Source organism: Pipistrellus hanaki (genome assembly GCF_964339955.1).
Source record: "Pipistrellus hanaki genome assembly, chromosome: 1".
Taxonomy (NCBI): domain Eukaryota; kingdom Metazoa; phylum Chordata; class Mammalia; order Chiroptera; family Vespertilionidae; genus Pipistrellus; species Pipistrellus hanaki.
Genome location: NC_140503.1, coordinates 62541511 through 62564535, shown reverse-complemented (window position 1 = coordinate 62564535; position 23025 = coordinate 62541511). Strand labels below are relative to the sequence as shown.

The following is a 23025-nucleotide window of genomic DNA, read 5'->3' as shown; positions in this document are numbered from 1 at the left end:
GGTGAAGAGAGAGGTATGTAGGATAAGGCCTGGAAGGGTCTTGAGCACAGGCGCTTCTGCCCCATATTGCTCAGGATATGCCACCCCCTATGTATGTGAATGCCTTCTTGTTCACCACCCTGAAAATTTTCTGAACTTAGTCATTTGTGTGTATTATGTGGAGAAACATCTACAATATTTAAATCATTTGCCCATTTTTAAATTGGCTTATGTGGGTGTTTTGTTTGTTTTGCTATGGAGTTGACGTCTTTATATTTTTAAATATTAACCCCTTACCAGAAATATAGTTTGGTCTTGGCCAGTGTTGCTTAGTGGTTAGAGTGTCGGCCTGTGCACCAAAATGTCTTGGGTTTATTTCCAGTCAAGGGCACGTACCTCGATTGCAGGTTCCATCCTGGGTCCTGGCTTGGGGTGCCTGTGGGAAGCAACCAATTGATGTGTCGCACATCGATGTGTTTCTGTCTATCTCCCTTTCCCCTCCCTTCCTTCCTCCTTACTCTAAAAAGCAATGGAAGAAATATCCTTAGGAGAGGGTTTAAAAATAAATTAATATGCTTTAAAAATATTTGTATTGATTTTGAAAGGGAGAGAAAAGAAAAACATCAATGAGAGATCGATTTGGCTGCCTCCTGCACGCTCCCTACCAGGGATCAAGCCCACACCTGGGCATGTGCCCTATCCAGGAAATGAACCGGTAATCTTTTGGTGTACAGAATGACCACTAACCAATTGAGCCACACCAGTGATGAGATGTTTTAAATTTAATTTTTTATTGTGAAAAATTTTGTCATACCAGCCAGTGTAGAGTCCAGTAACGTTGAATATGTTCACATTGTGGTGAAACATCCCAGAATTCTCCTCTTGCATGACTGAAACTACAACTCCCCTTTCGTCTCCTACCCCCAGGGCCTGGTAACCACCATTCTACTTTCTGTTTCTATGAATCTGACTGCTTTGGATACCTCATATAAGTGGAATCATACACTTTACTTTTTTGTGATTGGCTTATTACACTTAGCATGGTGTCCTCAAGGTACATCCATGTTGTAACATGACAGGATTCCTTATTTATTAAGGCTGAATAATATTCCATTGTGTGTGTATACCACATCTTGTTTATCCCTTGATCCATTTATGGACGCAGGCTGCTTCCACCTCTTGGTTATTGTGAATAGTGCTGCTGTGAACATGGGGGTGCAAATACCTCTTTAAAATTTTTATTTATTTATTTATTTCAGAGATGAAGAGGGAGAGAGAGAGAGAAACATCAATGATGAGAATCATTGATCAGCTGCCTCCTAAACACACCCCCAACTGGGGATCGAGCCTGCAACCTGGGCATGTGGCCTAACCCGGAATCAAACCGTGACCTCCTGGTTCATAGGTTGACACCCAACCTTTGAGCCACACTGGCCAGGCCTGTACAAATACCTCTTAAATATCCCACTTTAAATTCTTTTGGGTATATATCATGAAATGGAATTGCTGACTCATATGATAGTTCTACTTGTAATTTTTTGAGGAAATTTCCATACTGTTTTCTATAGCAGCTGCATCATTTTACAATCCTAACTGCACAAGGGATCCAATTTCTCTATATCCTTGCCAACATATTATTTTCTGTTTTATTTATTTTTTTATTTTTATAGTAGCCATCCTCACACCATCCATCCAATGGGTGTGAGGCAATATCTCATCATAGTTTCAATTTGCATTTTTCTGGTGATTAGTGACATTGAGTATCTTTCCATTTGCTTCTAGGCCATTTGTATATATTTTAGAAAAATGTCTATTCAAGTCTTTGTGCATTTTTTAGTAGAGTTATTTGATTTTGTTGTTGTTGAATTCCATCCATGTTCTTTACATGTTCTGAATGTTAACCCTTACAGAAATATGAGTTGCAAATATTTTCTCCCATCATTCTTTTTGTTATGTTGATTATGCCCTTTGATACACAAAAGTTTTTAAGTTTGATCTAGTCCCATTTTCCTCTAGCATTGTCATTTCCAGTGATTGGGTTATACCTCCTTTGTTAAACTTATTCCTAAATATTTTATTCTTTTTGATGCTATTTTAAATGGAATTTTTTCTTAATTTTATATTTGGATTGTTCATTGCTAATGTATTGGATTACAACTGATTTTGTGGTGATTTTATATCCTGCAACTTTTCTGAATTTATTAGCTTAATAATTTTTTTATGGATTCTTAAAGTAGATATGTGTATTTTTTCCCATGACTTCTGAGAATAGAGATAATGTTACTTCTCCTCTAAACACTCTGTGTACTCTCTTCTTTTCCTTTCATTTGAAGCTTGCTCATGTTTTCAAAACTGCAACATTTTTATCATCATTCAGTACATCAGAACAATTAAGAATTCCTGGTAAAGTGGCTGGCTGCAGCTGAAAGCTTAATAGTGCAGCTCGTGGGCTCGTCAGAGGCAGTGATGGCCCTGGTGAGGACTGCAACCACAAGGACCTGTTGTTGACCATTCTGACCGTGGAGGAGGTTTACCAGGATTATGGCATCCTAGCCAATGGCACAGAGCACATGGGCCAGGCGGCACAGTTGGCTAGCATCACCCCATACACCAAAAGGTTGCAGGTTGGTTCCAGGTCAGGGCACATACCTAGGTTTCGGGTTTGATCCCGCATCTGGGGATGTACCCGAGGCAACCAATTGATCTCTATCAGTAAGCATGTCCTTGGGTGAGGATTGGGGGGGAGGCGGGGAGGGGAAGGACACCTCCTAAGTGACATTGGATGGTGTGAAAGGTGGTGCCAAGGAAAAAGATTGGAAGCTCAGTTTATATCAAACTTCTTTAAGCATTTTCCAGAGTTGGCACAGTACTTTGTGAGGATGAAGATGTATCAGTTTGCTGGCAAGCAGTTAAGAACGTCCTCAATTTGCCACTAGAGAAAATCTTCCCCCAGTGGCAGATATTCTAATACAACTTTTGCAGATGACTGCAGAATTTAACTTAGTGAACAATGCCTTGTTAACTTTATTTAAGATGGATGTAAAAGGAACTTTAGGTGGCTTATTCAGCTAAATTGTTCAAGGAGAGGACATTCTTGGAGTATGAGCAATCATAACCCTTTCTACAAAATTAAGACTTTACCAGATGGAGTCTTAACAAAGGAAGTAAAGGAACTTATACTAACTGAACCCAAAAAGATCCTGGAAGCTGTGACTCAGGAAGAATTTGCCCTGTTCATGAAGACACTATCTGGGTTAAAAAGCTTATAGACTTAATGGAATACAGTAACTTGTAGTACTTGGTAGTTGAACAGACGGACCTGGTACAAACCTTTAATCCATCAGATCCCAACTGTATGGACAGGCTCTTACAGGGCATTTGGCAGGCGGCACCCCTCTTTTAAAATGTGCATTCTAGCCCTAGCCGGTTTGGCTCAGTGGATAGAGTGTCGGCCTGCGAACTGAAGGGTCCCAGGATCAAATCTGGTCAAGGGCACATGCCAGGGCTATGGGCTCAATCCCCAGTGGGGGGCTAGCAGGAGGCAGGTGGTCAATGACTCTCTCTCATCATTAATGTTTCTGTCTCACTCTCCCTCTTCTTCTCTGAAATCAATAAAAAATGTTTTGTTTTTTAAATGTGCATTCTACAAGGTTTGTGACTTCTATGAGCAGGCTCACCCTGACCTGAGGTCCTTGACTGCCCCAGTGGAAAGTCTCGATATACAGTTGGAGTCATTGACACCGTTGATGGAGATAATTTCATTTTGTGGAGACATGGAAAGGTTAGAAACAAATCTAAGGAAACTGACAAATTATTGGAATATATGCCTCCCTTCAGAGGAAGCAGAAAACGAGGAGAATCCTGGCAATGAAGAACCCAAGCTGCAATTCAGTTATGTGGAATCATTAGATTATGCCCCCAAATCTTGCCTTCATCCATTATCTTCACCCTATCGAGGTTGGGTTTAAACCAGCTTTACTTCATTCTGGAGATTTCAAATGAAAAGTTACTTTGGAATTTAAAATGTAGGGCATTGCTCCTCCTCAAAATGATGAGAAGGAAAGGTGTAATTGGTTGTTGCTTGTTAACTATCGATAGCTATCTCAGCAAACAAAGCATGGATATCAACAGTGTCATTCCCCCTTTCCCCTAGTCTATTGGCACTTATTCACTTTGTCTTTCCTAAGCAAAGTTACTACAAACTAGATTTCAGTTTTTGCTCTATTGGACTTCAATATGAAAAAATAATTCATTTTTAGTTCAGTAGACATTCCCAGAAGCTGTTATAGCAAGGTGGATGTTTTTACATGATAGCATGCTGCTCAAGGAATGAATTGAGCAAAGAAAAATGTTTCAGGTTGGTCTTGCAGACTCATAGAAGAAAGCCTGGATTTATTCTTGAACCTCTCCAGGCCTTTTCATGGCTGTTTTCCCAGAGATGGTTCTCCAGTGGGACCACACTTACTAAAGAAAAGAAACAGACTGAACTCACTTCTGTCATTGCCTGCCTCTCAGAATCAATATTTGTAAGTCTTGCAGCCTGGAGTCTGGGTTTTTCTTGCAATAATTAAATAAAACTGTAGACAAACAATAAAAATCATTGATTTCAATTCTTCCTTCAGAGTTATGTCATATAGGGCTTCTGAACCTAAGGGTTCAGCTGCAGACCATCATCAACTACATACTGGACAGTTCTTACAGAGCTCATCATTCTCCAAACATAATGGGTCTTCTTCCTGAAACTGGACTGGGATAGTGAAGAACTATTCCTGGGCACTGAAGTATTTGTTAAGAGAGCTGCTTCCTGTGGCCCTGACACTTGAAAATTCAGAGTCAGAGCAGGAACCCGACTATGTGGGGCAAGTGAAAGCATCCGGGGAAAGCAAGGAGCGAGTTCCACAGCAAGAATGGACAGCCCCGTATTCCTCATGTCACTCAGCTGTTCCAGAGAATGGGAGGACGGACGTGGAGGAAACAACAAACCCACACTCTTTTTATATGAGGTTTCATATTTAATTTGGTCATGGATTCATAAATACATGAATATTTTGTAAAAAAAAAAAAAGAGAGAGCGAGCTGCAATATCAATATCTTGGTAATGCATTTGATTGCAATGTGTTTTTCTCCAGTGGCCTTCCAGAGGTTGAGGGGTCCTGCAATGGTTCAGGATAGGAATTGAGGAGAAACTCTCCGTGTTGATGGAGAATGGTTTCCTTGAGCTGTGGTTTGTTGAAAAATTAGGGAGAGTAAAGGAGATCTTTCCAAACCTAACAGTCATTCCTATAGAACTATTTTGTGCAAATCTTGCGGTAGCTACTGTCCAGTAGATGGCGCCTCTAACTCTCATATTGCCTTAGTTTATAAATTGCTTTTTCCATTACTAAACCAAGTATTCCCCCCACCCTCCCCGAGGGCTTTTAAATAATCTGGCATGTTGTTGATTCTTTTGATTCTCTTGATTCTTAGAAGGTGAAAATGGTTCTCATAGATGAAGAGGCACCCAATCAATGATTCTCTCTCAGCATTGATGTTTCTTTCTCTTCCTCTCCCTTCCTCTCTGATATCAATGAAAATGTATTTAAGAAAAAAACAAACTGCATGTCCTGTGTCAAAACCAAGAATATGTTTATCTAAAGCAACCGGCAACTGCTATTTTGTTTGATTTGCTTTAGCAACTGCATCCCGTGCCGGGCGCTCCTGCACCAAAATGCGAATTGCCTTGAGCATTACCAGGTAATCATTATGATTTTGAATCTGAAGGTTAGCTAAAACCATTACACCAGCCTTACAATCAGGATTATTTACATCCAGATTGATGAATGGCTCCGTATTTTTAGCTGCATTGTCGGTATTCCTTCCCTTTTCTTTACCTGTCAAGTCAGAATGCTCCGAAAGCTGTCTTTTAAATACTGAAACCTGAGATTAGTGGCGTTAAAGTAAATTGACAACTGGAATGTGTTATACTATTTATTTCCGCAAATAAATTCATCTATTCAAATCTGAGGCAAAAAGTTACTTCCGACGAGGATGGGATTCGAACCCACGCGTGCAGAGCACAATGGATTAGCAGTCCATCGCCTTAACCACTCGGCCACCTCGTCCCAGAAGTCTAACTCTTCCTGGTGGCTATAGGGAGTAATACCAGGGGCTGTGACGCACTGTCATGACGGCCGCCATTTTGTACGGAAGCAAAGAGCGGATCTTTTTTACACCAAGTAATCAGAAGAAGATGGCTGCTCCCACGATATGGGAGATCTGCAATGAGGGGAACAACAACAAAAGAATGAGTAGACAATGAGAAACCTCGGAGGATATAAAATTGGCGCACAGGCTGGAAAGGAAGCGGGACTAAAAGAGCCTTCGGAACGGGGTCGCCCTGGCGCCCAAGGGGCGGAGCCGCGCGCAGGGCGGCGTTGCGCATGCGCAGCCTCTGGGCGGTTAGATTTGAAAGCGGCCCGAGTCTGCCGGCGCCGCGCGGGACGCGGAGGCCGCGGTGACCTGCCCCCCTGAGGACCGCGGACCCCATACGGGTGTGAGGAGAATTTGTCCAGCGGGAGGCTCGGCAGGTAAAGAGAACGGGCTTTCGTTCTGGGCTGCTGGCGGGACGGCGGGGGCGGGGGCAGTTAGTTTGTCTGAAGCTCTGAAAATCCGGGGCGGGAGGTCGGGGACGCGCCCTCAGCCCGGCGGCCCACGGAAGCGCAGGACGCAGAGCGGGGCTTTCTTTCCGCCTGGGCCCGCTTCTTGTGCCCCCTCTCTCCTCCCTCCTTCTTCCTCCTCCCCCTCCTTTCTCCCTCCTCCCTCTTTCCTCCTTTTTCCTCCTCCTCCCTCCTCCCTCCTTCCTCCCCCCTCCTCCCTCCCCCTTCCCTCTTTCCCCTCCTCTCGAGCAGCTCCCACCCACTCCTGGGCCCCCGGGCCGGCCCCGCTGCCCTTCCCCCGGGAGCTCTGGCGGGCTGTGTTTTGACCCGGTCTTGTCTTCGCTGTCAATGAAGTGACAGCAGCCAGCGATTTTACACTCCCGGCCGGTCGTGGTTTGTTTACAGTGTTTGGAGTGCTACCGGCACTGAACAGACTTTCCTGCAGATAAAATAACGTTAGCAAATAAGCTGGTATTAGTTCTCCAAAAATAAGCTTTTATAAAGCTTCCTCTGTCCATTATTAGCTCAGAGTTCAAGCCCCCTTTCTTGCTGGTTTATCTTAATACTAGAGTTTAACAAAAAAATATTTGAAAGTTGCCGATAAGTTCATAGAAATGTCAGAGAAGACCAAGCAGAGCTTATACTCTAGAGATTAAGATTGAAGTTTTCATTTCAGTTGAATTAGATCAATCGAATTCCTTAGATTAATTACTTATTGGGTTTCATATTGCCTTAGGCTAGGGTTGGGAGCAGCTGATTCAGAGTCCCTAATCTAAAAGAACTTACAGCCCAGAAAGGGAAATGGTATACACACATAGTTATGATACAAGACAAGGTAAAGGATTCCAGGACGTGTTACAGCTGTGTGGGAGCACCTTATTTGACACCCCTAACTATGGAGACGAAAGGAGGCGTCATGCAGAAAGTGTAACTTGAAGGGAGGAATGATTTATGGAGGTAAATGTACCCTAAGAGTTTGCTAATTGAAGGTCACGTTCAAAGCAGTATAATTCTTCTTGACTATGTGATGACTGGAAATGTTTACAAGATGTCAAAGAGAGGAAAACTGAGTAAAAATGTTTGGAGTGTTAATATTAATGATGTTTCTGATGATAAGTATCTACTCTAGATCAGTGTTTCCCAAACTTTTGACATATGTGTACCCCTTCTATAATTTCCGTAACGCTGAGCACCCCTCGTACTCATGAGAACGTAGAATTAGGTGCAGCTGAGCACGGTGCAGTGCATATCCCCACCGAACTCCGGTGCAACGTGTACCCCACCAAACTCTTCCCCTACCCCTGGGCGTACGCGTACCACACTTTGGGAAACACTGCTAGATATTGATAGGACAACTGTCCAATAAAACGATCATTGATGATGGTAATGTTTCACATCTACGTTGTTCAACTTGGTACCCATTAGTCACATGCAACTGTTGTTGCTATTGTGACTGAAGAACGGAATTTTAAATTGTATTTTCATTAACTTAATTTTAAATAGTTTTCTGTATTGGACAGCACTGGGCTAGAGCCTGTCAGTGGACGCTATGGAACATATTAACTCTAGTTATTGCTAGTGTAACTGCAGGAGTGGACAAAGAGCCAGAAAGTAAATATTTCAGGCTTTGCAGACTACATGGTCACTGGCATGGTCTCTGTCACATAGTCTTTTTTATTTGTTGTGTTTTGTTTTCTACAACCCATTCAAAATGTTAAAAACTACTATTTTGAGCTAGTAGTGGGACCATGGTGGTGGGAGGGGTTGGCCAGCCGCCCTGCCCTCGATTGGGGAGGGAAAGGCCAATTGGGCTGGTTCACTGGCCACAGTGGGTGTCATAGCGACTGGTTGTTCCAGTCGTTCTGGAATTCTGGTCACTGGCTTTATTTATTTATTTATATATATATATATATATATATATATATATACACACACACACACACACACACACACACACACACACACATATATATACTAGAGGCCCAGTGCACGAAATGTGTGCATGGGGGGTGTGTCCCTCAGCCCAGCCTGCACCCTCTCCAATCTGGGACATCCCTCTCACAATCCAGGATTGCTGGCTCCCAACTGCTCACCTGCCTGCCTTCCTGATTGCCCCTAACCGCTTCTGCATGCCAGACTGATCACTCTCTAACCACTCCAGCCAGCCTGATTGATGCCTAACTGCTCCCCTGCCAGCCTGATTGCCCCTAACTGCCCTCCCTTGCAGGCCTGGTCCCCCCCAACTACTCTCCCCTGCAGGCTTGGTCCCCTCCATCTGCCCTTCCCCTGTTGGCCATCTTGTGTCCACATAGGGGCAGCCATCTTTGACCACATGTGGGCAGCCATCTTCTGTGTTCGAGTGATGGTCAATTTGCATATTACTCTTATTAGATAAAATAATCTTTTTTTTATTAAATTATTATCTGTGTACATATTTTAACATTGCCCCCCCTCCCATACATACCCTCCCTCCCCAGAGTTTTGTGTCCATTGGTTGTACTTATATGCATGTATACAAGTCCTTCGGTTGATCTCTTATCTCCCCCAGATCTCCCCGCTGTAATTTTACAGTGTGCTTGTTGCTTTACTGTCTTTATATCTATCTTTTGGTTTGTCAGTTTATAATGTTTTTTAATATCCATAAATGAGTGAGGCCATGTGGTATTTCTCTTTCATTGACTGGCTTATTTCACTCAGCATGATGTTCTCTAGTTCTATCCAGGTTGCTGCAAATGATGAGAATTCCTTCTTTTTTATGTCAGCATAGTATTCCATTGTGTAGATGTACCACAGTTTTTTGATCCAATCATCTGCTGATGGCACCTAGGCTGTTTCCAGATTCTAGCTATTGTAGATTGTGCTGTATGAACATAGGGGTGCATATATCCTTTTTGATTGGTGTTTCTAGTTTCTTGGGATATATTCCTAGGAGTGGGATTACTGGGTCAAATGGGAGTTCCATTTTCAGTTTTTTGAGGAAACTCCACACTGTGCTCCACAGTGGTTGCACCAGTCTGCATTCCCACCAGCAGTGCACGAGGGTTCCTTTTTCTCCACAACTTCGCCAACACTTGTCGTTTGTTGATTTGTTGATGTTGGCCATTCTGACAGGTGTGAGATGGTACCGCATTGTTGTTTTGATTTGCATCTCTCGGATAATTAGTGACTTTGAGCATGTTTTCATGTGCCTTTTGGCCTTCCTTCTGTCTTCTTTTGAAAATATTCTATTTAGGTCCATTGCCCATTTTTTAATTGGATCATTCATCTTCCTTTTATTTAGTTGTATAAGCTGTTTGTAGATGTTGGAGATTAAACCTTTATCAGTGGTAACATTTGCAAATATGTTCTCCCACACAGTGGGCTTTCTTATTGTTTTGTTGATGGTTTCTTTTGCTGTAAAAAAGCTTTTTATTTTGATGTAGTCCCATTTGTTTATTTTCTCTTTAGCTTCCATTGCCTTAGGGGCAGTATCAGTGAAGAAGTTCTTTTGGCATATGTCTGAGATTTTGTTGCCTGTGGATGCTTCTAGTATTTTTATGGTTTCCCGTCTAATGTTTAAGTCCTATATCCATTTTGAGTTTATTTTTGTGTATGGTGTAAGTTGGTGATCTAGTTTCATTCTTTTGCATGTGTCTGTCCAATTTTCCCAACACCATTTATTGAAGAGACTGTCTTGACTCCATTGTATATTCGTGCCTCCTATGTCAAATATTAATTGAGCATAGTGATTTGGGTTGATATCTGGGTTCTCGATTCGATTCCATTGATCTATATGTCTGTTTTTGTGCCAGTACCAGGCTGTTTTGAGAACAGTGGCTTTGTAATACAGTTTGAAGTCTGGTATTGCGATCCCTCCTACTTTACTCTTCTTTCTCAGGATTGCTGTGGCTATTCGGGGTCTTTTATTGTTCCAAATGAACTTTTGGAGAGTTCTTTCTAGGTCAGTGAAATATGCCGTTGGTATTTTAATGGGGAGTGCATTGAACCTATAGATTGCTTTAGGAAGTATGGACATTTTGATGATGTTGATTCTACCAATCCATGAACATGGTATGTTCTTCCATCTGTTTACATCTTCCTCTATCTCTTTTTTCAGTGTCGTGTAGTTTTCCACGTATAGGTCCTTTACTTCTTTAGTTAAGTTTATTGCTAGGTATCTTAATTTTTTTGGTGTGATGGTAAATGGAATTGCTTTTTTAGTCTCTGTTTCTATAAATTCGCTGTTGGTGTATAGAAATGCCATAGATTTCTTGGCGTTAATTTTGTATCCTGCTACATTGCCAAATTCATTTATTAAGCCAATTAGTTTTTTAATGGAGTCTTTTGGGTTTTTTATATACAATATCATGTCGTCTGCAAATATGGATAACTTTACTTCTTCTTTTCCAATTTGGATGCCTTTTATTTCCTCCTCTTGTCTAATTGCAATGGCTAGTACTTCCAGTACTATGTCAAAGAGGAGTGGCGATAGTGGGCATCCCTGTCTTGTTCCTGTTCTTAGAGGGAATGGTTTTAGTTTTTGCCCATTGAGTATGATGTTGGCTGTGGGTTTATCATATATAGCTTTTATTATGTTGAGGTATGATCCTTGTACTCCCACCTTGTTGAGAGTTTTTATCAGGAAAGGGTGCTGGATTTTATCAAATGCTTTTTCTGCATCAATTGATATGACTATATGATTTTTATCTTTCAACTTGTTTATGTGATGTATCACGTTTATTGATTTGCGGATATTGTACCAACCTTGCATTCCTGGAATAAATCCTACTTGGTCATGGTGTATGATCTTTGTGATGCTCTGCTGGAGCCAATTTGCTAGAATTTTGTTGAGGATTTTGGCATCCATATTCATGAGGGATATTGGCCTGTAATTCTCTTTCATTGAGTTGTCTTTATCTGGTTTTGGTTTTAGGGTGATGCTGGCTTCATAGAAGGAGTTTGGAAGTGTTCCTTCCTCTTGAATTTTTTGGAATAGTCTGAGGAGGATAGGTTTTAGTTCTTCCTTGAATGTTTGGTAAAACTCTCCTGTGAAGCCATCTGGCCCTGGGCTTTTGTTTGCTGGAAGCTTTTTGATGACTGTTTCAATTTCTTCCCAAGTCACTGCTCTATTGAGATTTTTAGATTCTTCCTGATTGAGTTTTGGAAGTTTGTATTTTTCTAGGAATATGTCCATTTCCTCCAGGTTGTTCAGTTTGTTGGAATAGAGTTGTTCGTAGTATTTTGTAACAATCCTTTGTATTTCGGCGGGGTCTGTTGTTATTTCACCTCTTTCGTTTCTGATTTTGTTTATTTGGGTCCTCTCTCTGTTTCTTGGTTAGCCTGGCTAGAGGTCCATCTATCTTGTTTATCCTTTCAAAGAACCAGCTCTTGGTTTTGTTGATCGTATGTATTGTTTCTTTGGTCTCTATGTCGTTTATCTGTGCTCTGATTTTTGTTATTTCCTTCCTTCTGCTTACACTGGGCTTTTCTTGTTGCTCTTTTTCTAACTCTTTGAGTTGTAGCGTTAGATCATTTGTTACCATTTTTCCTAGTTTTTTGCAATAGGCTTGTAGGGATATGAACTTCCCTCTCAGAACTGCTTTTACTGTGTCCCATAGATTTTGGATAGTTGTGTTTTCATTGTCATTTGTTTCCAGGATGTTTTTAATTTCTTCCTTGATTTCTTTGGTAACCCAGTCCTTGTTTAATAGCATGCTGTTTAGTCTCCATGTGTTTGATTTCTTTGGATTTTTTTCATTGTAGTTAATTTCCAGTTTTATGCCACTATGATCTAAGAAGATGCTTGATATGATTTCTATCTTCTTGAATTTGCAGAGACTTTGCCTATGTCCCAAAATGTGGTCTATCTTTGAGAATGTCCCATGTGCGCTTGAGAAGAATATATATTCTGTGGCTTTGGGGTGGAATGTTCTGAAGATGTCGATTAATTCCATCTGGTCTAGCGAGTCATTTAGGATTGCTATTTCTTTGCTGATTTTTTGTTTAGATGATTTGTCAAAGGGTGACAGTGGGGTATTAAAATCTCCTACTATGATTGTATTGCTATTAATCTCTCCCTTAATGTCCTCCAGCAGTTTTTTTATATATTGGGGTGCTCCCGTATTGGGTGCATATATATTTACCAGGGTTATTTCTTCTTGTTGGATTGCTCCCTTTAGTATTATGAAGTGGCCTTCATTATCTTTTGTTATGTCCTTCACTCTGAGATCTAATTTGTCAGATATAAGTATTGCTACCCCAGCTTTTTTTTCACTTCCGTTCGCCTGGAAAACCTTTTTTCATCCCTTCACCCTCAGTCTGTGTGCATCTTTTTTTCTGAGGTGGGTTTCTTGTAGACAACAGATATGTGGGTCTTGTTTTCTTATCCAATCTGTTACCCTATGTCTTTTGATTGGAGCATTTAGTCCATTTACATTTAAAGTTATTATTGATAGATACTTATTTGACGCCATTTTTATTCTATACCCCTGTGTTCCTTCTTTGCTTTCTATTTCTTTAATTTTACAGTAGACCCTTTAGCATTTCTTGCATTGCTGGTTTGGTGGAGATAAATTCCCTTAGTCTGTTTTTGTCTGTGAAGCTCCTGATTTCACCTTCACTTTTGATTGATAGCCTTGCTGGGTACAGTATTCTTGGATTCAGACCCTTCCTTTGCATGACTTTGTATATTTCATCCCATTCCCTTCTGGCCTGATAAGTTTCTGTGGAGAAATCAGTTGCTAGTCTGATGGGGGTTCCTTTATATGTAACTTTCTGTCTCTCTCTGGCTGCTTTTAAAATTCTTTTTTTTGTCGTTGGTGTTTGCCAGCTTAATTATAATGTGCCTAGGGGTCGGTTTTATGGGGTTCATTTTGCCTGGGACTCTGTGAGCATCTTGGATTTGTGTGGGTTTTTTCTTCTCTATTTCCGGAAAGTTTTCTGTCATTATTTCTTGAAATACGTTTTCTATGTCTTCCTCAATTCCCTTTCCTTCTGGAACCCCTATTATTCTAATATTGTTTTGTTTTGTATTGTCCCAAAGTTCCCTTAGACTTTCCTCCTGTTTTTTAATTTTTTTTTCCAGAAGCTGTTCTAATTGGGTATTATTTTCCTCTTGTCTTCTAGCTCACTGATGCGGTCCTCTGCTTCTTCTAATCTACTCTTGATGCTTTCTATTGAGTTCTTTACAGTAGCAATGTCATTTTTCATTTCACCTTGGTTCTTCTTCATTTCCTCTTGGGTCTTACTCATATTGTCAAATTTGTCTTCCATTCTTTTTAGCCACCTTATGATCATTACTCTGAATGGTAGGTTGGTTGACTCTATCTCGTTTACTTCCTTTTCTGGTGAAGCCTGCTTTTCTTTCATTTGCGGACTGTTTTTTGATCTCCCCATGATCTAGGATGTCTGGTTGTGTAGTTCTCTCTCTCCTGCTTTGATTTAAAGGCACAAAATACAACACAACCAGGTACAACACACAAGGCACTGAATAGAAATGTGTTTGCGATATTAATAACCACCAATAATGGTGACTAGAACCCAGCTAACAAAAACATACAATCAAACAAAAAGCATAGGCAAATCAATCTTATAAAAAAAGCATACAACTTCAGTATAGTTAACATTCAACATACAACTTCAAAGAGATAGAGAGAAAGACTGTTTTTTGGTTTTGTTTTGTTTTGTTTTGTTTTTAGGACAACTGTGAGGGAGGTGTGAATGGGCTTGGAGCAGGTAGTTGGAAATTAGATATATAAAGTAGGGTGAAATTTTAGGATGGGGTAGACAGAAGGAATGGGGAAAATCTAGAGCAGGAAAGGGTTAAGATAAACGGGGTACCAAAGGAAAAGATCGGAAAGAGGGTGAAGGCATAAAGGTAGGGTTGAGATAGAATAAAGTGTTGGAGAAGGAAAGATAGATAAAGACTGTAGAACAGTAATCCTGAAATAAAAAAAATATCTATATAATCAAATGAAATAAAAATAATAAAAATAAACAAAAGAAAATAAGATGAAATAGGTAAATTAATAGTAGTAATAATGTTGATTACTTATACAATGTAATAATTATAAAGATAAAATCAAGTGAGGAAAAAGAAAAAAAATAGTTTCTTGAGTAAACGTTGCAAATAATGAAAACAAAAATAAAAAACAAAAATTTAAAAATTTAAAAAAAAAATTTAAAAAATTTAAATAAAATTTGCAGTAATGAAGGTCATTCGCTTCCTCTATTGTTATGATCCAGTCCTGATTTTTAGGCAGGTTTTGCTTTGTTTTTATTACACTAGAGTCAATTTGTGAATTAGCCTCTGGGGGCAGTGTTTCTGGGTTGACTTCCCAGACTCTGAGAGCATCTCCAGCTTTTTTTTTTTTTTTTTTTTTCGTCCTCTCTGAAGCAGGAACTATGGAGGGGGGAGGGGGCAGGTCCGAGCAACTCCAATCTCCAGCAACTCTCCGATATCCCTCCGAGCCAGATCCAAAAGTGTTGCTCTTTAGATATCTCCCTTGTTAGGAGCCCCGTCCACTTTCACGGGTGACACCCGCCCAACGGTGGGGGCTTCTACTTGTAATCACCGCCCTTGTCCTCCAGCTTCCACGCACTCGCGCTCCGTGCGCCTCGAGCGCTCTCCACCCTTTTCCCCGCGAAATCTGACCTTTTCGCCGAGCAGTGGGGCACTCCAGTGCAGCTAGGTGTTTGCGCCGCCTGGGCTCCGCATTCTGAGGGTCACAGCTGCTTGGTGGTCGCTGCAGCTGTGGATATTCAGGCCTCTGACACGATCCTATCTTCCTCTCAAGATGGCGAGGTTTCCCCGTCCAAGCCGGTAGGTAGCTCCGGGCAGGGAAGTAGCCCGCGTGGGTGCTTCCCTGTGAGGGGTACCTCCGTCAGCAGCCCCCCAGCAGTTTCTTCTGGTGTTCGCTGTCTCCCAGCTTGCTAATAACACTCACAGCACAAGACCATCAGTTGCTCTCTCTTTCTGCTTCGGGAGAGGGCTCAGAATCCGCCCATCTATTCTTCCGCCATCTTACCTCCTAGATAAAATAATCTTAAATATAATTTTCCAGGAGTATCTACACTAATAAAAGAGAAAAATACTAATGGACCTTACCTTTGCTATTCCCACAGCCAATCAGAGCAAGTATGCAAATTAACCAAAGGTGGTTAATTTGCATACGGTGAGGGAGAAAGGAGTGAAGACTGAAGATAGCATAGAAGGAAGAGGGAGGGAAAGCGGAAAGCAAGGTGGCTCTGGGAGGGAAAGCGTGGGCGGGGCAGGCAGTGGTGGTAGTGCAACGGTGGTGGTGGGCAGCGGAAGGGAAAGCACAGGGCAGCAGTGGCGGGAGGGAAAGCGCAGGGGGGCAGCAGATGCGGGAGGGAAAGTGGGGATATTAGGGCAGCGGTGGTGGGAGGAAAAGCATGGGGTGGTGGGTGGGGGACAGAGGCTGCAGGGAAAGTGTGGGGCAGGGGATGGGGGTGGTAGGAGAGGTGGCGGTGGCGGGAGGGAAGCTCACCAGAAGCCCTGTTTTTCCAGGAATCTTCTTGTAGTGGGCCTCTAGTGTATTCTGATAGAGTATATAGTGTAAACTCCTCAAAATTTCTGGTCTTATGGCCTCATAAGTGTAGCTTTTTATCCCTTTTTTTTTTTCTTCTGTCTTTTACCAGAAGGTAATACTAAAATCAAAATTCTGTTCTTAGCCCTAGCTGGTTGTTCAGTGGTTAGAGCATCACCCCAAGGAGTGGGTTCAATTCTAGTCAGGGACACTCCAGTCAAGGGCATGTACAGTTGCAGACTCAGTCCCCAGCTGCCTCCTGCATGCCTCCTCTTAGTGTGCAAGAGGCATCCAATCCATGTGTCTCTCTCACTTGGGTGTTTCTCTCTGTCTCTCCCCCTTCTTCTCTCTGAAAACTAATGGAAAAACATATCCTCTGGTGAGGATTAACAACAAAAATATCTGCTCTTAATCTCCTCATGGGTTGTACTTTTTTTCTCACCTTTTCTAATATTGTGTTTGTTACAGAGAGGTTTACTTCAAAAATGGATGGGATGTCTTCAGAAACTAATGAAGAAAAGTAAGTTCATGCAATGCCTCTAAAAGTGTTAAACTTTATCAGAGAAAAGATACTTCTTCAACTAGTAAGACCTATTAATTTTGTACCATCTATTTTTCCCCTGAAAGAGAATGGAAAAAGATTTCAGAAGTAATGAATAGGTCTTCCTTGCCATATCTTTATCTAAACTCATCTAGAGTCAAAACTAAGAGAGGCTTTAGAGATCATGTCTCATCTCTTCAATTTAAGAATGAGAAAATTGAGGCATAAAGAAATAAAAGGATTTGTCTAAAGTTGGCATCACAAACTGGTGGCTTGTTTACAATCAAAGACATAATTCCCCCCCCCCCCCCCAGCTATGTTTTTGAATTTTTGAATTATTTGACAAATTTCAAGATTTCGTATAACAATTGGATTTTCAGCTTCTCTTAAAAAATAAGCTGTGGCAACAATTAGCCTGGGTGGATAATGGCTATGACCTTCAGACTAGTCGGGAACTCTCCATTATAGTCTCCAACCCACCAATTTTCCTTGCATTTACTAAAGTATATGTCTTGCTTTCGTAGGCATTTGAATGTTTAAAACCTGGTCTAAAAAGTCACACAATAGTAAAACCAGAACTAGAATCTCTTGATTTTTTTTTTCCTTTTGTATTAACCTAACTTTTATTCCTGCTAAATGAAATCAGAATCTCTTGATTTATAGCCCATTTATTTATCTTATAATTATACCTTTGTAAATACTTTAAATTATGTTGTACTGTGTTTTAAGAGATAGTATTGTAGTATACAATATGTATTTTTACCAGTTAACTGCCATGTGTCCAAAACGAAAACCATCCTCACATGCCACAATATTTTGAATGTAATAAAAAAAATCACCTGACTCTGAAGTTGAATAAAGGATTTCATCTTCTTCTTGCTAGGTGCTTGGTTTGATTATTTCTTTATTTGATGCCATTTATGGGAATTGAATTTTATTTGTATAATATAATATATGACAACGATAAGTTCACTAATAAAATAATGATAATTTTCAGTTCTACGGAAATATCAATAAAAGTGAACGCAAATAAAAATAAACCCTCAACATGAAAAGCCTCGAAAACACTAAATTTTGTTGATGCTCCGAAGATCAAATCTGTAAAAAAATAATGAGGAATGTACCTTATCTTTACCATTTAGGTGTGAAATTCATGATAACACAAACAAATCTCAAGTGTGTCACAATGACCAAAAAAATCTCAAGTGTCTCAGTGTTTATCTCTCACATGCCTAAATGGCAGCCCTATATATCAATATTGTAATTTCTTTCATTTGCGCTGGGATATATATGAATTTGTTACCATAATTTTCTTTACAAACCCAAAGATGTCACAAGTCTGATTTTAAAATTGGGCGACCATTGTTGATAATGCGAGGTTTGCGGCTATAGACATGCGTGGCATGTGGGGAAGGTCCACTGCTGCATGTATAGACGCTGACGGCGTACAAAGGATTAAAACACTGACTATAAATATTGAATTTAGTGTTACAAATTTTGCTAAGTGAAAGTAATGGCCAATTTAAAAGCATGTTGTAAGGGATACTGTGGACTTTTGAAAATTCATTCTTTCAGTGTCTATGTAAAATTTTTTTTCTCTTTCAGTGACAACATAGAGAGACCTGTTAGAAGACGACATTCCTCAGTAAGAAATACTTATATTTAAATTAATGGTTAACATTTTTTGAATGATGACTATATACAACAGTATTTTAACTGTGGCATCACCATCCCACCCCCACTGGCTTCTTTTGCTTTCTAGATAGACTCAAATATTTAACCTGATTCACAATTCTATAAATACATTAAAAATTTTTATTTTATTAATTTCATGGTAATTTTATGAATTATATAATATGCTATATAAATTATACTTTAATAAAGCTGTTTTAAAAAGTTTTTAAACTGCCCTGGCCCATGTGGCTCAGTTGGTTGGGCATCCTTCCTTGCACCAGGAGTTTTCTGGTTCTCTTCCTGGTCAAGGGCACATGATGGGCTTGTGGACTCAACTGCAGGTAGGAAGCGTGCAGGAGGCAACTTTCCTACAATGTACTCTCACATTGGTGTTTTTACCTCTCTCTCCCTCATTCTTCCTTTCTAAAAATCAATAAACTATTATTTAAAAAAAAATTATATATGTATATATTATATACAAGAAGCCCGATGCATGAAGATTCGTGCTAGAATGGGCTTTCCTTTCCCTGGCTGCCAGCACTGCCTTTCCATTCCAGCCTTGGCCCTTTCTGCTCAGGCCCTGGAGCTCCAGCCCCGCCTTCCCATGCTGCCCAGAGGCCCTGAGAGACTAGGGATGAGGCAGAACACAGCATCCTGCCCCCACCCAACCCAGTCACTTAGCGCCTGTGTATGCAAATTAACTGCCCTCTTTATTGGGTTACTTTGCATATCACTCCTGATTGGCTTGGTGGCGTGGTGGAGGTACAGTCAATTTACATGTTTTTCTATTATTAGTGTTTTGTGATTTTTTTTCTTAACTGGTATACAAAGCTGTAGCAAGATCCAAAAATATTCCAACTTAAACTAATTTGAGCTAAAAATGTATTGGGTTATAAAATTGAAAAATCCAAAGAGGAATGACTTTGAGCATGATTTACTGACAAGAGGTTCAAACAATATAATCAGTACTATGATTTCACTTTTTCACTCTGACTGCTTCTCTGGGTAATCTCCATTATTAGACAGATTCTCTGTGCTTACTACTTCCAGGTTCAAGTCCTACATGGAAAAGTAGTTTACATCCTCAAGATAAAAATAGCTCAGGGTTAAATTGTTTGGCTTAATTATTTTGATATGGGTCAAGACCTCATTCCTGAACCAATCACTATTGCTGAGAGAAAATCACGTGAAGATTGTTCTAGAACAGGGCTGCATGTTGTACCCTAGGTTGAAATGAGCTTTACCCAGACCACATGGGATCAGAGTTGGAGAAATAATTGGCGAAGGTAGGCAGAAGGGAGAAGGGAATAGATACCAAATATTTAAATGAGCCACAAAGCAAAGCACTGAATAGTATGATTTTGAGGAATTTGAGAGGTTTTTACAGGAATTTTAGCATCTCTACCTTTTTACTCATGGTATAACTTGAACATTTTACTCATGGTATAACTTGAAATGAACAGATTATTAATAGATATGCCAGATTTTCTTCAATATTTCTCTTCTAGATTTTGAAACCCCCAAGGAGTCCTCTTCGGGATCTGAAAGAAGGGAATGAAATAATTCAGGTATGTTTCTAGTGTAAATGCTTTATAAATAACAATTTTTAGTGATATTGTTAATAGTAAAGAACTTTATTAGCCATATGAAGAGAGAACATCATAAATGATTCTCTATTGAATATGAACAAGTAAGCATGCCATGGTGTTCAGATTAAAATCTTGAGTAAGCTGGCACTCATGATTTTTAACCCCTATTTACTTTGCAGCCTATTTTCTTGCTTCTCTCACATATATTTCACCAATTAGAATTGCTTACTGTTCCCCAAGCAAGACATGAATTCTGGAACCTTCAAGTATTTACATATGATGTTCCCTCTGCCTAGATGGCTAGTTCTTCATTCTTCCTTTTGTTTTATTAAAAATTAAAAAAAAAAATATAGTGAAAGTAGGAATAGTTTTATAGTGAACACTCATATAGTCATCACCTAGATTCTATAATTAATTTTATCATACTTGCTTTATCATAAATTTATAGCCTTTATTTAGTAATTCCTATTTGTCTTTCAAGATTCAGGTTTGGAATCATTTGTCTCAGAAAAATTATCCCTCTATACCTTATATTGTAATTGTTTACCAATGTCCTTTCTAAATTGAGAGCTCCTTAAAGGCAAGAATTTTATCATATGTTTTTAAAATTTATTGTGTCTATCTCAGCTGGCATGGCACAGTGGTTGAGTGTTGACCTATGAATCAGGAGACCATGGTTCCATACCTGGTCAGGTTCCATTACTGGGGTGCAGGCTTGATTCCCAGTAGGGGTATGCAAGAGGCAGCTGCTCAGTGTTTTTTTGTCATCAGTGATGTTTCTTCTCTCTCTCTCCCTCTCTCCGTCTCTCTCGCCTCTCTGGGGGGAAAAAAGTGCTCAGAACATAATGACGTCTAATACATTTTGTTGATGGTTGCAGTGCAAACAGTTTGGAGAACATATAATTCGGAGTGCTCATTCTACTTTGGCCTCTTTAATCTTTCTTCCTTTTTTCTTACTTTCACTTAAAAAATTTTTGTTTTCAATTAGTGTTTCGGGATACACACACACACACTACAGACCCGGTGCATGAATTTGTGGGGTCCCTTGGGGTGGCCTGCAGGGATCAGGCTGAAACCTGCAGTCCAATGCCGCCTGCAGCTCCTACCTGCTGCTCTCGCTTATCCCGGCCCCACTGCACCTGCTGAGGGCTCACACCCAATCAGTCCCAATGGGGAGAGGCTCACGTTGCTGCTACAACAGCACTTGCCAATTGTGAGCCTTGGGACTGGTGCCCTCGCAAGAGGAGTGGCCTGCAGGATCAAGCCTAAACCAGCTGACTGACACCTCCCAAGGGGTCCCAGATTGCAAGAGGGCACAAGCCAGGCCAAGGGATCCCACCATTGCATGATCGGGGCTGGGGAGGGACCGCAGGAGGGCTCCAGGGGATGTCTGGCCCCGTCTTCTCCAGTCCCAATTTGGGCTGATCAGGGTCGGCCGGCTGGGGAAGGATGCGGGAGGTTAGCCAGCCAAGGAAGACCACAGGAGGGCTCTAGGGTATGTCCAGCCCAACTCGCTCAGTCCCGATTGGCTGGACCTCAGCAGCAAGCTAACCTACCAGTTGGAGCATCTACCCCTGGTAGTCGATACACATCATAGCAACTGGTTAACTGGTCAGCTGTCTATCCCCTGGTGGTCAGTGCACATCATAGCAAGCAGTTGAGCAGCCTTAGCATATCATTAGCATATTATCCTTTGATTGGTTGAACAGTCAACTGGTCACCAGCTGACTGGACACTTAGCATATTAGACTTTTATTATATAGGACTAGAAGCTCAGTGCATGAATTCATGCACAGGCAGTTGGCTGGCTGGCCCTGCCCCCTAGTTGAAATCCTGGTTGAACTCCTGGTCAGACTCTCAGTTGGGAACAATTTGCATATTAGCCTTTTATTATATAGGATTTTTAATTGATTTCAGAGATGAAGGGAGAAGGAAAGAGATAGAAATATCAATGATGGGAGAGAATCACTGATCAGCTGCCTTCTGCATGCAGGAGATTGAGCCTGCAACCCGGGTATGTACCCTTGACCAGAATTATCAGTGGTTTCATTAAGAATCATACCAAATATTCTCTGCCCTTAGGAACCCAATGCTCCGAGAAATAAGAAAAGCTCTCGCCGAGTCAGCTTTGCAGATACTATAAAGTAAGTTGAAAGGAGAAATAAATTTTTTTAATTAAATTATTATCTGTGTACATATTTTAACATTGCTCCCCCCATACATACCCTTCCTCCCCCGAGTTTTGTCCTTTAGTTGTACTTATATGCATGTATACAAGTCCTTCGGTTGATCTCTTATCTCCCCCAGATCTCCCTACCCTCCCCGCTGTAATTTGACAGTCTGCTTGTTGCTTTACTGTCTCTATATCTTTTGGTTCATCAGTTTATAATGTTCTTTATTATCTATAAATGAGTGAGGTCATGTGGTATTTCTCTTTCATTGACTGGCTGATTTCACTCAGCATGTTCTCCAATTCTATCCAGTTTGCTGCAAATGATGACAATTCCTTCTTTTTTATGGCAGCATAGTATTCCATTGTGTAGATGTACCATAGTTTTTTGATCCAATCATCTGCTGATGGCACCTAGGCTGTTTCCAGATTCTAGCTATTGTAGATTGTGCTGTATGAACATAGGGGTGCATATATCCTTTTTGATTGGTGTTTCTAGTTTCTTGGGATATATTCCTAGGAGTGGGATTACTGGGTCAAGGAAGAAATAATTTTAAATGACAATAATGCTTTGTTTTGTGTCAAACTAAATATGTTAGCGCTGACTCAGATAACCTGTGTTTCTATTAGATAAGCATTAGAGAATTGTTATTTAAGAGGTTGTTATTTAGCATTATGCTTAAAAGAAAAACATTGAGCATTAGCTGGTTTGGCTCAGTGAATAGAGCATTAGCCTGCAGAATGAAGGGTTCAGGGTTTGATTCTGGCCAAGGGCACATTCCAAGGTTACAGGTTCAGTCCCCAGTGTGGGGCATGTAGGAGGCAGCCAATCAATAATTCTCTCTCATCATTGATGTTTCTATCTCTCTCTCTCCCCCTTCTTCTCTGAAATCAATAAAAATATACTTTA

General features: G+C 40.6%; 2 protein-coding genes across 2 annotated transcripts in view; both read left to right on the top strand.

The window, feature by feature from the left end:
* Positions 1 to 23025, top strand: part of RAD51 (RAD51 recombinase) — a 139556-nt gene that overhangs the window by 39536 nt on the left and 76995 nt on the right. The gene's annotated exons all lie outside the window — the stretch shown is intronic.
* The window catches only part of KNL1 (kinetochore scaffold 1), a 57178-nt gene continuing 40354 nt past the window's right edge, over positions 6202 to 23025 (top strand). Inside the window, exons 1-5 of the mRNA XM_084904417.1 lie at positions 6202 to 6545; positions 16610 to 16661; positions 18288 to 18327; positions 19865 to 19924; positions 22028 to 22089. Coding sequence (XP_084760543.1) covers positions 16627 to 16661; positions 18288 to 18327; positions 19865 to 19924; positions 22028 to 22089 — 197 coding nt within the window. The 5' untranslated portion in view covers positions 6202 to 6545; positions 16610 to 16626. The remainder of the gene's footprint in view (positions 6546 to 16609; positions 16662 to 18287; positions 18328 to 19864; positions 19925 to 22027; positions 22090 to 23025) is intronic.